The sequence below is a fragment of the Pristis pectinata genome, chromosome 12, assembly GCF_009764475.1.
Source record: "Pristis pectinata isolate sPriPec2 chromosome 12, sPriPec2.1.pri, whole genome shotgun sequence".
Taxonomy (NCBI): Eukaryota; Metazoa; Chordata; class Chondrichthyes; order Rhinopristiformes; family Pristidae; genus Pristis; species Pristis pectinata.
The window spans coordinates 20,065,906-20,081,147 of NC_067416.1; the positions used below are offsets into that span (position 1 = coordinate 20,065,906).

A 15,242-nucleotide genomic window follows, 5' to 3' on the forward strand; every position below is an offset into this window, starting at 1 on the left:
TAACAGATTTATTTGTTATAATTGCACAACAATTATATATACTTTTTCCCAGTGTACCTCACCATTCCAGAAAGATGATACTAATTCTGCAGTTCTCCAGCAAATAACCTGACTTTTCCAATCAGACTCTCATAAATAAGCTTGACTACTGAGACATACCAAGTTATGGGCTGTAGACAAACTGGACAGTACCATGCAATGTTAACTTGTGGATTTTAGAAAACTCCTTAGAATTGCTTCCTTTTTCTGATTAAATTCATGTGTAGCCTCTTGGACAATCACATCAACATCACCATAAAGCTTTATAGGATTGCCCTGGGAGGTGAGATGTCGAAGGTCTTCCAAAAGCACAGTCTTCAGTTTGTTTAGTTCTTCAGACAGCAACTTCAAATTACACTTTGATAGTTTCTTAGCTAGAGCGGAAATAATTTAACAATGTGAGAATTGAAAACAGTATCTACATCTTGAAGGCAAATTTAAAGAGCTCCCAGATTCTTAATGCTACTTGAACAAACTACTGTCAAATCTAAACTAATGCCTCATTTTCTCATGGCTTTATTTTCTGTTTACTGCACTAGACCAAAATATGTCATCTTATCTAAAATATTTCATGTGGATATTTCTTTTCCCATGAAGCAATGCTTATTACAAAAAGCTACATTGGAACTTTACTGGACAGAGTAGATGTGGCCAAGCTGTTTCCCTTGGTGGGTGAGTCCAAGACCAGAGGGCACAATCTTAGAATTAGAGGGTACAGGTTTAAAACAGAGATGAAGAGAAATTTCTTTAGCCAGAGGGTAGTGAATTTATGGAATTCTTTGCCACGTACAGCAGTGGAGGCCCGATCATTGGAGGCGTTTAAGGAGGAGATAGATGGGTATCTAATTAGTCAAGGTATCAAGGGATATGGGGACAAGGCCAGAAATTGGGGCTAGAAAGGAATAGTGCTTTTTTTCCTTTAGCCCATGGAGCAGACTTTTTCCCTTTTTTCTTTTTCTTTATTCCTTTCTTTTCTTTGGAGCAGACTCGATGGGCCGAATGGCCTACTTCTGCTCCCTTATTTTGTGATCTTGTGAACTTAAATGTGTTACACAGAGGTACCAGCTCAAACCAGTCAGATACAAAGGATTACACAGGAAAAAAAGGCAAAAAAACATGCTATGCGACCCAACCAGTCCATACAAGCACTTACACTCTTCTCAAGTCTCTTCTCATATTTCCTCATCTAAATCTATCAACATATCCCTCTATTCCTTTGACCCTCTTTTTCAATGTATCTATAGAATGTATGATGCCGGTTTAGCGTAACTACCCTGCTTCTCAATTCCCTGTGATAACAAGTTCCACAGTCTTGCTACTCTTTGGGGAAAGGAGTTTCATCTAAAATGCCGATTTAGTTTCTAATTGATTATCATTTATGGACAGCCTACAACTATGTCCTTCCCCACAAACTGAAACATTCTCTCTGCATCCACTTCAGCTTTATTCTCTCATAAGACAGGCCCACTTTGTTCATCCTTTTGTTCTTTGCATTTCCAGTAGCATCTTTCTAAATCTACTCTGTACTCTTTCCAGTCACTCTAATATCCTTTTAATAATAGTGACCAGAACTGTATACAACAATGTATGGTCAAGCCAAGGTTTGATACAGGTTTATCATAACTTCCCGACTTTTCAATTCTATCCATCTAGAAATAAACTCTTGTGCTTGTTTTCTTTTAAATGATCTCTTTTACTTCTCCCTACCAAAATTCACTATCTCGCATTTATCTGTGCAGAACTTCATTTTCAAATAATTTGCCCATTCTACGTTTATTAATGTCATCCCCTCATTGGTGTAGTCCTCATCAGTAATGACTATTTAGCATTAGTTTCATCCGCAAATTTTTCCCCATGCATTCTCATCAACTCCCCTGCCCCTGCAATTCTCCTATCACCCATCTCCACCAGGGATAATTTATAGTAGCCAATTAATCTACCAGCCCTCATGTCTTTGGCAGGCAGGAGGAAATTGGAGCACTCATGAGGAAACCCATGCAGTTACAGGGAGAATGTTAAAACTCCACACAGAATGCACCCAAAGTAAGGATCAAACTCGGGGTCTCTGGAGCTACAAGACAGGGGTTCTAACTGCTGCCTCATCTCTCATCTTGAATCACTTCAGTTTGTGTGTGAAAGCACTTCCACATTTCTGTTACTGAGGGAGTAACCAGACTTGTGGCCAGCAAAAATGAAGGAACACGTATCCAATCATTCCTAGCTTTTATTTTGTATCCCTTGTGTCTGCAAGCCTTTCTTTTTCTTTAGAAAAAAATAGAAAATGCCAAAAATGGGTAGTGATGAGAGACAAACAGAGTTAATGTTCCAGATCAATGACCTGATAAATCTCTGTCCACAGCTGCTGTCTGCCCTCATGAGTATTTCCAGCAATTTTAGTGTTTATTTCAGATTTCTAGTATCTGCAATTTTTTGTTTTGTTCATTTTGATTCTTCTCCACTCTCCCTGCTTCTTTCCCCTTTTGTGGTCCCTCCCTGGAATCATGTTGTTTTAGCTATAAATGTGTTCTTTTGTTTTTTAAATGCTTTTCCATTGGCTCGTTAAGCTATATTGATGCATACTCAGTTCCAAAATCATACCTAATATTTGTGTTTCTTCTACACAATGTAGAGAATGAACGAGGCACAATTCTCCAAACAAAATCTAAACAACGTTTTATAATGGTTTAAACACAACTTTTCTTCATGGATAGGAACCTGGTTTCCTATGTTTTCATAATATACAAGTTGTACCTTTTGCAGTTTTCATAGTCTGAGATACCAAGCGACGGAAGGCTTGATCCGCTTGATGAAGAGCACTAGCTGCACAAATGGCACGATCTCTTTCCTATGTTATAAGCAAAAGCAAATCTTTTAAATAATTATATAATTAATCTAAATTATTATTGTATTCTTGAATTAACCTTAATGATCGTTGTGCCTAAGTTGGCAACATACTTGGTCAATACAGCAGATAAGAGCAGCATTTATCCACGCACGTTCCCATTTACAATCAATGGAATTTCAACTTGTATTTATTAAGTTTTAAAAGCAAAATGATAGCATTAGCGGGCAGGAACATACCTTCAATTGCCTGAAAACAAATGGAATGGTTATCATCATAGGAACACAACCTTTCATTTAAATAAACAAATTTTTGATGTTGTTGAGGTTTGAGAGATGATATGGCCTGGTCTACCACCTGCTTGTTACATTTCAATATTGCCATGATTGTCACATTATGAAACTTGGCCATGTGGGACCCATTTCAATTTATAAACTTAATTGGGTAATAATTTGGAGAAATATAATTGATTAATAGTTGGAGAAATATGTTAAAAAATATTCTCTCAGAATTTCCACAAGCAGAAGCAGCCCACACTCATCTAATAGCACATCTTCAGCAAGAACCTCGACGCAAATCCCATTATGTGGTGGAGCCAGAACAACCACTGCCCATAGAGATATTGAAATAGAGTTTGACAGCAGGCAAAGCTAGTCTTCCTGACTTAGCCAGCTGTCAAATCCATCAAAATGCAATAAATGATCCTGAATGTGTGACTTTCACAAGCAATCCAAAACTATGAAAAATTAATCAAACTTAAAAAATCTACAAGTTATTGGAATTTAAAATGAAAATCAAAACAAACAAGAACATTTAAGTAAACTGAATTAATTAAAAAGATTGTAAATAACCTAACACCCAACCATGTCTCTTGCAGCCCTTCCTCTGCATTGAAATGAATGAATAGACCCTCACTGCCTCAAGTCTAGCCTGGAGCAGATATATTCTCAACAAATGTACTAGGGAATTGCAGGATGTCTGCGCTCTACCACAGGACTTCATGAGGCGTTAACAGTAAAATATGGTGATTAAAGGTCAGGACATGTATTTGTTCAAGACTTAAGCCTATGCAGGGGAAACTGCTTGAATTTCTTGGAACAATCCAAAACAATGCAGCCCTTGAGATTACCTGCTTTTCTACCCTTCAGATCACCACCAAGTTGCTAGCTTTAAAGGGAAATACTTCCAAATGAACTATACACATGATGGCAAGCTAATGCAAATAATGATAGCCATTCACCCAATCTAGTGCTTCCTTTCAAAAGAAACCAACGTTCCCACCACTTTAGCACCAAACCTCCTCTTAAACAATGCATCCACGTCTACAACATTGAAGGCAGTTCTACTCAATCAATCTTGGTGTAAGGCTTCCTGACAAAAGACCTGAATGATCCTATGCTAGTTGCTCTATGTTACCCAATTACACAAAATTTCTCTAACCCAGAACAGTGCCCCTCAATTTAACTTTTCTATTTCACTTACCATAGTATCTCAATAAAATCTACTCTCATCTGCCTTTCTTTGAGGCTGAACAGCTTCTGACCCTCATGTATTCACCCACAAAATTTGGAAGCAACTTCAGCCTGTCAACAGTTGTGAACTCAAAGAGTGAATACTCTATGAACCTGAAGTCAACTTTTGCATTTAGGATTTGTTAAAATATCACCGTGGGCATCCTTGGGCACCCTAACACCAGGGAAATTCTCACAAACAAATTGTTGAGCCTTTTCCTAAAGCTGGCTGGGTAAGGCTGTCTAACTGCTGACCCTAATGACTGGTACAAACTGATGAAGTGTGCTATATACCAAATTGCACCTAAAAATTGCAGTCAATATCCCATTAGAAATAGGCAAAACTGTCAGGTACATATTGGGAGGTCCATTTGAAATCAAGTGACTAAATGACCCATTGCCAACTATTGTTTCTAGCTCAGTGAACGTATCCCTCCTGTTGAAAATAATCCATTAAGTTTCTTTGTTTATTTATTGCAAATGCAAAAAAAAACTCAATAATTAATTCTGCATAATAACAAAGTACATTAGAAACAACAATTTCCAGTTCAGATGAGAGGTGATGGACCCAAAACAGTAACTCCAATTCTACTGATATTGTGAATACTATCGACGCTTTCCGTTGATATTTTTAGCATCCACAGAAGTAGGCTTTTGAAAGTACAGCAGTTCTTCAGCCAATATTCCGGAAATAAATGCTGCTTATGGACTTTCTCACCCAAAAACACTGGAGAACTTTCTTTCCCCAAACAATTAGTTCCATCTGCGCTGCTAAGTGAAGCCCTTCAGAAGTTTAAAATCAAGTGCACAGGAAACATAAGATTTTCTTCTCCTATCAAAAAGCTGATCTATGCACCATTAACATTTAAAAGTAAATTTATCATACATAGTAAATGGTGTAAACCATTACACTTACCTTTTGTTCAATGTTTTCTTCCAATGGCTTCTCTGGATTTTCTAACGAAGTATCAAACAGTTCAAATACCTTTTGCCTGTAAAACAAATTAGGATTAATTGATACGAAAGTGAGCAGTAAAATTAAGGTATATAATACTGGATTTAAACTTTATGCATGAGGAACAGATTTGACAATTATTTGGCAACATTACTAGAATCAACACTTCTTAGCCAGTTTACTCCCAATGATGGCAAATAATAGACAAACATTGTGAAAGTACCAGGACAATGGTGTTTTCAGAATTCACAACTTACTTTTTAAAATACTCTCAACAATTTTATTCTGCTTTCCTGAAAGCACAGACTCTTTGCTCATTTATGAACACATTCTCCTGGATGCCATTCACAGCTGGCCTTGGTTATGACCTTTGTTACTGAACTGTTAAGTGCCTAACTGCACAAACTTTGTTTAAACATTGCAGGAGATTTATCAGGAGATGGAACTCTATCCAGCTTTCCATCCCTTAAACCCTAAGTACACCAAGATAAACTACTGTGGGAATTGCTGTGAGATCACTGAGATGCACCTGAACCCACAGCTACTGTTTCAGACATCAGATCAGACATCCGGAGAGTGTACCCACGGCAAGCATCTGGCCCGGATGGTGTCCCCGGCTGTGTCCTTATATCCTGCACAGATCAGCTGGCAGGGGTACTTGCAGACATTTTTAAACCTCTCCTTACTTCAATCTGAGGTTCCCACCTGCTTTAAGAAGACAACTATCATCCTGGTACCTAAGAAAAATAAGGTAAAATGCCTTAATGACTATCGCCTGGTGCCTCTAACATCCACCATCATGAAGTGCTTCAAGAGGCTGGTCATGGCACGCATCAACTCCCAGACAACCTCGACACAATGTAATTCACCTACTGCCGAAACAGGTCCACGGCAGATGCCCTCTCCCTAGCCCTACACTCATCTCTGGAGCATCTGGATAGTAAAGACACCTACATTAGACTATTGTACATTGACTACAGCTCCATCTTCAATACTATAATTCCAAGCAAACTCATCTCCAAACTCCTAGACCTGGGACTCAACACCTCCCTTTGCTTCTGGATACTTGACTTCCTGACCAACAGATTGCAATCAGTAAGGATAGGCAGCAACACCTCTGCCACAATTATCCTCAACGCTGGTGCCTCACAAGGCTGCGTCCTCAGCTCCCTACTCTACTCCGTGTACACTCATGACATTGTGGCCAGATTCAGCTCTAACTCCATCTACAGGTTTGCAGGTGACACCACTACAGTGAGCTAAATCTCAAATAACGATGAGTCAGAATACAGGAAGGAGATAGAGAACCTAGTGACATGGTGTCCTGACAACAACCTTTCCCTCAATATCAGCAAAACAAGAGAGATGGTCATTGACTTCAAGAGGGGGGTGGTGCACACAGTCCTGTTTACATCAATGGTGCTGAGGTTGAGAGGGTTGAGAGATTCAAGTTCCTAGGAATGAACATCACCAATAGCCTGTCATGGTCCAACCACGTAGACACCACGGCCAAGAAAGCTCACCAGTGCCTCTACTTCCTCAGGAGGCTAAAGAAATTTGGCATCCCCTTTGACCCTCACCAATTTTTATTAACGCACCATAGAAAGTATCCTATCTGGATGCATCACGGCTTGGTATGGCAACTGCTCTGCCTGTGACCGCAAGAAACTGCAGAGAGTCTTGGACACAGCTCAGCACATCATGGAAACCAGCCTCCCCTCCACGGACTCTGTCTACACTTCTTGCTGCCTCAGTAAAGCAGCCAGCATAATCAAAGACTCCACCCACCCTGGACATTCTCTCTTCTCACCCCTCCCATCAGGCAAAAGATACAAAAGCCTGCAAGCACGTACCACCAGGTTCTAGGACAGCTTCTATCCTGCTATTATAAGACTATTGAACGGTCCCCTAGTATGATAAGATGGACTCTTAACTTCACAATCTACCTCGTTATGGCCTTGCACCTTATTGTCTGTCTGCATTGCACTTTCTCTGTGATTGTAACACTTTATTCTGCATTCTATTATTGTTTTCCCTTCTACTACCTCAATGCCTTGTAACAAAGCGAGCTGTATTGATGGCAGGCAAAACAAAGTTTTTCACTGTACCTCGGTACATGTGACAATAATAAACCAATTTACCAATTTTACTAATTTATTTAAGAGGAGGATAGAAATTACAGTGTTATACTGCAATAACTGCATGAATGGCCTGACATTCTTCACAATACACAAAAATCATGCAAATATATTACTGTGGCCTCCCAGTAGTCCCATTCCCCTTGCAACTTATTCTCCCTCATGTACCCATAAAGGACAAAATCCAAATCAGAGTTAGTTAAATTTTTACTGTACAGCGTCCTCAGGCTGAAGTGAAAGCATCCCTCAATCTGTCATCCTGGGCTTCCATTTTACATAGAAAAGGGATAGCAAGAGGGATAGGTTTGTCAAGTGATAAATATAAATCTACCATTCCATGAACTTTAGAAAAGTCCACCAACCAACAGAAAAATTAGTTTCCAAAAACAACTGACATACAGCTTCCCAAGTAGGATATTATATCATTTTCCCAACCAAACATGCATAAAAATGTTAAAGAAGATTCATTAAAATTAGAAAATTAAAAACTTACATCTCATCTTCCATTATATTTTCTGAATTTTTCAGTATAATACTGTTCTTTTCCCATGAATTCTTCTCAGGGTCTGGTGGCTGGATTTTTGCTGACATCAGGACTATTGTTTCATCATTTACCACACAACCCCGCTCATGATTTCTCTTCAGGCATAGTTCAACTGGGCACTCCAGAAACAGTTGCAAGAAGCCTATAGAATCTTTTAGAAAATATGCAGTCGTTGATTGTTTTATCTTAAGCATAATTTCTGCAATTATTATTATGAAATAGAAATTCTACTACTGTGCTCACCCACCTGGAATTTTGATTTCACTAAAATTAATGGGTAGAAAAAAAATCACTGGCTAGTTCGTGCAGAAGCGCAATTCCTACTACAACATTTTAATCCATTTAAAGGACAATACAAGTAATGGACATTGCAGGATTAGCACAAATCAATCCCATGCCAGATACAGCACATCTCAGATGCAATATGAAGCATAGTTTACATGTTCCAGTAAATGTCCATTCCTGTCTTGTACTTTTCTGAATTTGATATTTTACACATATCTTCTTTGAATGAGATAATCACTGAGGCATCAAACACTGACTAATAGTCTTCACATATAGCACTCCTCACTCCCCAACAATCCATCACCATCACCACAAATACCAGCTTCCTCTTCCTTTCTGAGCTCAAGTGGCCTTTCTTTATCTTGGAACTTAGACAGCACAGCAAATCTCATAATATTCTCCAATCCATCACTGCCTCAACTACACGAAAAATTGTTTATTAATTTATTCAATGTAGTGTATCACAGCTGAACTCAGTCCTGCTTGTTCAATTTCCACTCTAATGCAGATTATTATATAGACATCAAGTACAAAAACTGGCAGATTTTTCCCCTCTGTAGTCCATGTCAATGGAATCAGCCAAGCTACTTCATTGCTGCCCAGCTCAACAGGTTGATTAGACTTGGATCCTTCCTACTTTGTACACTCCAGTAACATATTAGGTTTACTTTGCACTATCTCATTGAAGGAGTCTGTCAGAACTGGTTTGAAGTTGCATACAATAATTTTATAATTATCCTAAAAATCTGGCTATTATTTATAAGCTTTCTTGAGATAAGAGCAAGTAGAAGCCAAACCACAGCCTGGGACAACAAAGTTCACGATTCTTACAATCCTAATCACTTCAATAGTACAACAAATCTCATCGGAACACATTCCAGTCTATCACTATCTTAACTTTTAGATGAACATTTTACAACTTCCCCATTAGTACTCAAGTTAATCAAAACAGCAAAACATAACCTTGATTTACAATGCTTTATCTTTGGTTCAATAATTACAAAAAAATGATGGCCTTCAAAGAAATTTAAGGCACAGAAGCAGACCCATTACACCTTCTAGTCCTTCTGAACCACACCAGAGGCCAGAAGATTCTTTGCAACCATGCCATTTGCTGATTCTATATCATCATTTTAAGGCAAATGAGTTAGCATCAAAATCTTACTTGAATATACCAGAAAAAAAATTGTCACTGAACCAGCAAACCCTAAAGCACTAAATTAGAATAAAATGCTACACAAAAGACTGCAGAACCTCCAACCTTAAGCATGGGTAAAGATGTTAAATGGTTACATCAACCCTGCATTTACAAAAAATACTATGTTTTGTTACTGAGGCTGTTGCAAGTAATGTTAATTTTCATTTACATTGGTAGACCAACCATAAATATACTGCTACTGGGAACTTACTTCGCCTCACCATCTGGTACACCTCATATCTCATACTTTGATAGTAGAAGTTGTCATCCAAAATTATAACCAAGGGCTTTGAATGTTTGATGCAAATTGTGTACTGCTGAACTCCAGGCTGGGTTTCTCCAGAGATAATTTGCTGTTGTTTCAGTGACTGAATGAAGCATTCCCACACCATGTCATGTTCATTGCCAGAAAGAGAAAGGTGGCCGTTCCCATTAATAGCCTGAATTAAGCATTCAATATATACCAGCAGTTTATGTCTGTACAATTTCCAAAATGAACTCTGCAAATCAAAATAAAACAAATTTAAAAGCAAAAACTGTACAACACTTGGCATTCAGCGCAAAATAAGCACAAACTTCCTTCAACCTGGACTGAGTTGATGGAACTAAAACATGAAATACCAAAGGCATATTTAGACTATATATATTACTCCTTGGTGGACTTTTAAGTCTGCATGTTAAGAGTTAATTTCATTCAGAATGGATAATCATTATTTTATTCTCAGTCTGATAATGTACATCCAACACATCAGACAGGTCCAAAATATATCCACCATACCTGCTTGAAATATGTTCCATTAAAATGAAAACAGATTCAACATTTGGTCCATGTTTGTTTCAAAAGGAATGAAAGGAGTGAACAGAGAGATGTTGCTCTCACCTCCTTAAAAAATCCAAGGTTATCAGATCTCTCCCATGCTCTTACAACATCAGAGAGATATTGTGCCTCGCTTTTGTGTTAAAAACAAGGATAAGAATTAGCAGGGCTTAGAACATCAAACAGCAGCTTGCACTGAACTACTCCAACTTGGGCAGCACAGTGGTGCAGCTAGAAGAGCCACTGCCTCATAGCACCAGAGACCCAGGTTTAATCCTAAACTCAGGTCCTGTCTGTGTGAAGTTTGCACGTTTCCTCATGACCATGTGGGTTTCCTCCAGGTGCTCTGTTTCTTCCCGTATCCCAAAGACATTTGGGCTAGTAGGTTAATTGGCCACTGTAAATTGCCCCTAGTATAGATGTGTTGTAGGATCAGGGGGAGTTGATGAGGTTAGGGGGAGAATAAAAATATGGGATTAATGTAGGATTAGTGTAAATGAGTAGTTGATGATTGGCGTGGACTCAATGGACTGAAGAGCCTGTTTCTGTGCTGTATGTCATTATAAACATAGATGGCCTGATTTAGACTCTGTGCCTCATTAAAATTTTTCATACAAATTTCAGCAATAAGATTTTGAACACATAAATTTTTTAATAGATTCACAGAATTCTGAAACTTTAAATGTTGCTCACAATTAAAGTGACTTGGAGCTTTTGATGTTGAGTTTTGGTTTTGAAATACACTGAAGGTCATTGAAGTTTTAGGGTAACTATTGTGTAACAAGAAAATACCAAATCTTCCAGAGCTTTTCGTGAAGAGAATTAAAATCCAGGAATTTAACCTGAAGAAAAGGAGGTTCAAAGAGCATAGGACTGAGATCCTCAAAATGATAATGGAATTGAACTACAGTCCAGTTAACATGATAATTTCTTAAAGCAAAGTTTTTCCATATTTTCTTGGCGAAATTTTGCCTCCCGATGTACATCCATGTTGAGGTTGCAGGCCAACATTGAATGTATGAGCTTAATAGTTTATTTTCAAAGCAAATACTATGTACTTAATGAGTTCTAATCCACACATTTTACGTACATTACATTTCACTGCACCTTTCTTTGCACTGCTTGCACAAACATTACTAGCACAAGAAAGTAAAAAAAAATGCTGATGCTGGAAATCCAAAATAAAATTAGAAAATGCTGGAAGTTATCAAAAAGTCTGGCAGCATCTATGGAGAATGGTTTCATGAATGCTTATCGATCTGAAACATTGATTTTTTTTCTCTCACTACAGGTGATGCCTACCCTGTATAGTACAAACATGGGGACACTGCCAGCTCCTTAAAAGTGTAACCCATTATGCCATAATTCTGCATACTTTGTTAGACATTTGAAAACTTTTCTGAATCTGCTTCTATTAACCCCTTAAGCATTTAATTCCAGATTATTCTAAAATACTAAACATTTTTCATGGCTTTACCTCTCCCTATGTCCAGCCGCATAAACTCTCCAAGACAGCTGTATCCCTCCAATTAGGTCAGCTTCAGCTGCTAAGGACCCTAAATTCCACAAATCTCTCTGTACCTTTCCCTTTCCTTTCACCTATAAGACTCTCCTGGAAACCCATATCTTTGAACAAGTTACAAACAAGATCCTGGAGGAACTCAGTGGATCAGGCAGCATCCGTGGAGGGAAACAGACAGTTGATGTTTCAGTCGACCCATCATCAGAATCTACATCTTCTTCCAGATGAAGGGTCTTGACCCGAAACTTCAACTGCCCATTTCCCTCCACAGATGCTGCCTGACCCGCTGACTTCCTCCAGCATCTTGTTTCTTTAAATTTTTTTTTTAAATTTTATTTACAGCGTGGTAACAGGCCCTTCCAGCCCAACGAGTCCACGCCGCCCATTTTAAACCCAAATTAACCTACCCGTACGTCTTTGCAATGTGGGAGGAAACCGGAGCACCCAGAGGTAACCCACGCAGACACAGGAGAACGTACAAACTCCTTACAGACAGCGACGGGAATCGAACCTCAATCGCTGGCGCCGTAATAACGTCGCACTAACCGCTATGCTACCGTGCTCCAGATTCCAGCATCTGCAGTCTCGAGTCCCCTCTTTGAACAAGTCGCCAGTCATCCAACAGAGACACATCAGGGACTGCAGATGTTGGAAATCTGGAGCAAAACACACAAAATGCTGGAGGAACTCAGCAGGTCAGGCAGCATCTATGGAGGGAAATTAAGTTGATGTTCCATCCGCCAGAACAGGCGGGATCTCCCAGTGGTGGGCCATTTTAATTCCACTTTCCATTCCCACTCTGACATGTCTGTTCACAACCTCTTCTATGCAACATTGAGACCAGACACAAGTTGAAGGAGTAGCACCTTACATTGTGTCTTGGTAGTCTCCAACCTGACAGCATCAACATCGATTTCTCCAACTTCCAGTAACCACTCCCCTCTGTTTTCCTCCACCCCACCTTTGTTTCCCTCCTGTTTCCCCCTTTGTTTTCCTCCCACCCATGTTTTCCCTTTTCCTGTAGCCCTCTCACCTTTTTCCCCTCCCCCACCCTCACGACCTGCCCACCTCCTTTCCTTTATTCCATGGTCTACTGTCCTCTCCTGTCAGATTCCTTTTTTTCAGCCCTTTGCCTCTTCCACCTATCATCTCCGAACTTCTCACATCATTCCCTTTTAGCCCCCCTCCCCTACCTACCTACCTACCTTCCCCCCCCCTCACCTGGACTCACCTATCAGCCTGTACTCCTCCCCCTCCCTTTTATTCTGGCTTCTACCCTCTTCCTTTCCAGTCCAGATGAAGGGTTTCGGTTCGAAAACGTCAGCTGTTCATTTTCTTCCATAGATGCTGCCTGACCTGCTGAGTTCCTCCAGTATTTTGTGTGTTGCGCCAGTCATCCGAACCAACATCCTCCTCTTATGCAACTGAGGTCAATTTATGAAGACAAAACAGACTGCTGATGCTGGAAACTGGGACAAAAAAAACACAACCCTGGAACTTCCAGCGTTCTGTTTTGTTTTTAAGGTCAATTTATGTTTGACAAGCACACTGGAATACTCTAGTGCCTGGAAGGGGCCTGTTACCAAGAGTTTGGCAAATATACGTCGTTACTGCAACGCATAGATTGATAGTTTGCTGCTCTTGTGAAGGCAGGTTATAATTTTAAAATGCTGCTTGTGAAAGCTTTAAGCTGGTGTGCAACATGCTAACCGTTCCGGTGGGATTGTCCATTGAACGGCCACCGCCGGCCTGTGCTGTAGCCCGGAAAGCTTCCCCGGGAATCACGTCATCGTAACACAGCACCACCGACTCGGACCGCGGCTGCAGGAGCTTCGGCAGAAGGCGAGCGAGGGTGGTCTTTCCGGCACCCGGGAGGCCGGCGAGCAAACACACACAGCCAGCCTTCATCCAGCACGACGAACCACCGCCAGGTGAAACCGGCCCTCCGCCTACCCCCCACCAGCTGCTCCTTCTGATTGACATGAGACGTTGACCAATCAGGATTGGCCGTGGAGCTGGCGATGGCCAATCCGGTCACGGGTATGGAGGCGAGCTGCAGATGGGGGGCGCTTTCAGGCGGGAGATTGGCAGGTTTGGGCACCGCAGGTCAAGTGTGCCCTGAGAGCTAAATTATGCAGCTGTAGAGTCATGGAGAGATACTGCACAGAAACAGCCCTTTCCATGCTGACCATCAACCACCCATCTAAACTAATCTTACATTAATTTTGTTTTATTCTTCCCCACATTCTCATCAACTTCTCCCAGATTCTACCACTACCAACACACATTTGGGGCAACTGACAGTGGCTAATTGATTTGCTAATCTGCACATCCTTGGGATGTGGGAGAAAAACCAGTTAACTGGAATGAGAAAGAGGCATAACTTGCTTCTAATGCCACATTAATCCATTTGGTCTCACCCTATCAGGCATGGTAGCGTAGTGGTTAGCATAACACTTTACAGCGCCAGCGACCCGGGTTCAATTCTGGCCACTGTCTGTAAGGAGTTTGTACGTTCTCCCCGTGTCTGCGTGGGTTTCCTCCGGGTGCTCCGGTTTCCTCCCACATTCCAAAAGACATACAGGTTAGGAATTGTGGGCATGCTATGTTGGCACCGGAAGTGTGGGGACACTTGTGGGCTGCCCCCAGAACACTCTATTGCAAAAGATGCATTTCACTGTGTGTTTTGATGTACATGTGACTAATAAAGATATCTATCTGTCAGAGATACTCCCTTTGTTCTACCTATCCACCTCAACCTTCTCTGCAATTGAAACTCTCTTTCCTAATTCTGACAAAGGCTCTCAAACCTGAACCATTAACTCTGTTTATCTTTCCACAAATGCTGCCTGACCTGCTGAATATTTCCCATATTTCTGTTTTTATTTTGTATTTCCAGCATCTGCACTTTTTTAAGATTTTAATTAATAGTTTAGTCAAATGATTCTGTGAATATATTTGCTGACACAATATGTAACTGATGGTAGACCATTGTGGTCAAGGAAAAGAAACAGGACATCACAGGTGCTTGAAACAATTCTAAGTGAACAAAAAATAAATACTGGTGGCTATCCAGTAATACCATGTATGGACATACAGTTGTGTCTATACAGGCCAGAATTTGGGATATAAAGTTGGGTACAAACCACATTTGACACATATTTTGAAGGGACCTATGACGAATTGGTCATCCATACAGAGCATAGACACAATCACATGACCATGGTGGGGGTGGGGGTGGGGGGATGTTTGCGAGCTGCCGGGGCAGACTCAAGCATATGTTGCCAAGGCCCAGCATCGCATATTGGAACTGGAATTGGTTTATTATTGTCACATGTACCGAGGTACAGTGAAAAACTTGTTTTGCTACCATTCATACGGATCAATTCAT

The 15,242-nt window shown here is 40.3% G+C and overlaps 1 protein-coding gene across 2 annotated transcripts; it reads right to left on the reverse strand.

Moving 5' to 3' along the window:
• Position 1: 1 nt before the first annotated feature.
• On the reverse strand, positions 2–14,070 carry LOC127576976 (L-seryl-tRNA(Sec) kinase). Of its 2 annotated transcripts, none has more exons than XM_052027802.1 (6): positions 13,562–14,070; positions 9,724–10,012; positions 7,979–8,180; positions 5,309–5,384; positions 2,791–2,884; positions 2–413 (listed from the first exon to the last, which is right to left on the reverse strand). In XM_052027802.1, exons 1-6 carry the CDS (start codon positions 13,832–13,834, stop codon positions 202–204), a joined length of 1,146 nt encoding a protein of 381 aa, XP_051883762.1. In that variant the 5' UTR covers positions 13,835–14,070; the 3' UTR covers positions 2–201. The 2 variants fall into 2 exon arrangements, with proteins under 2 accessions (XP_051883762.1, XP_051883763.1); XM_052027803.1 differs by lacking the exon at positions 13,562–14,070 and adding an exon at positions 12,259–12,843 and having other exon boundaries at positions 9,724–9,952.
• Positions 14,071–15,242: the final 1,172 nt, after the last annotated feature.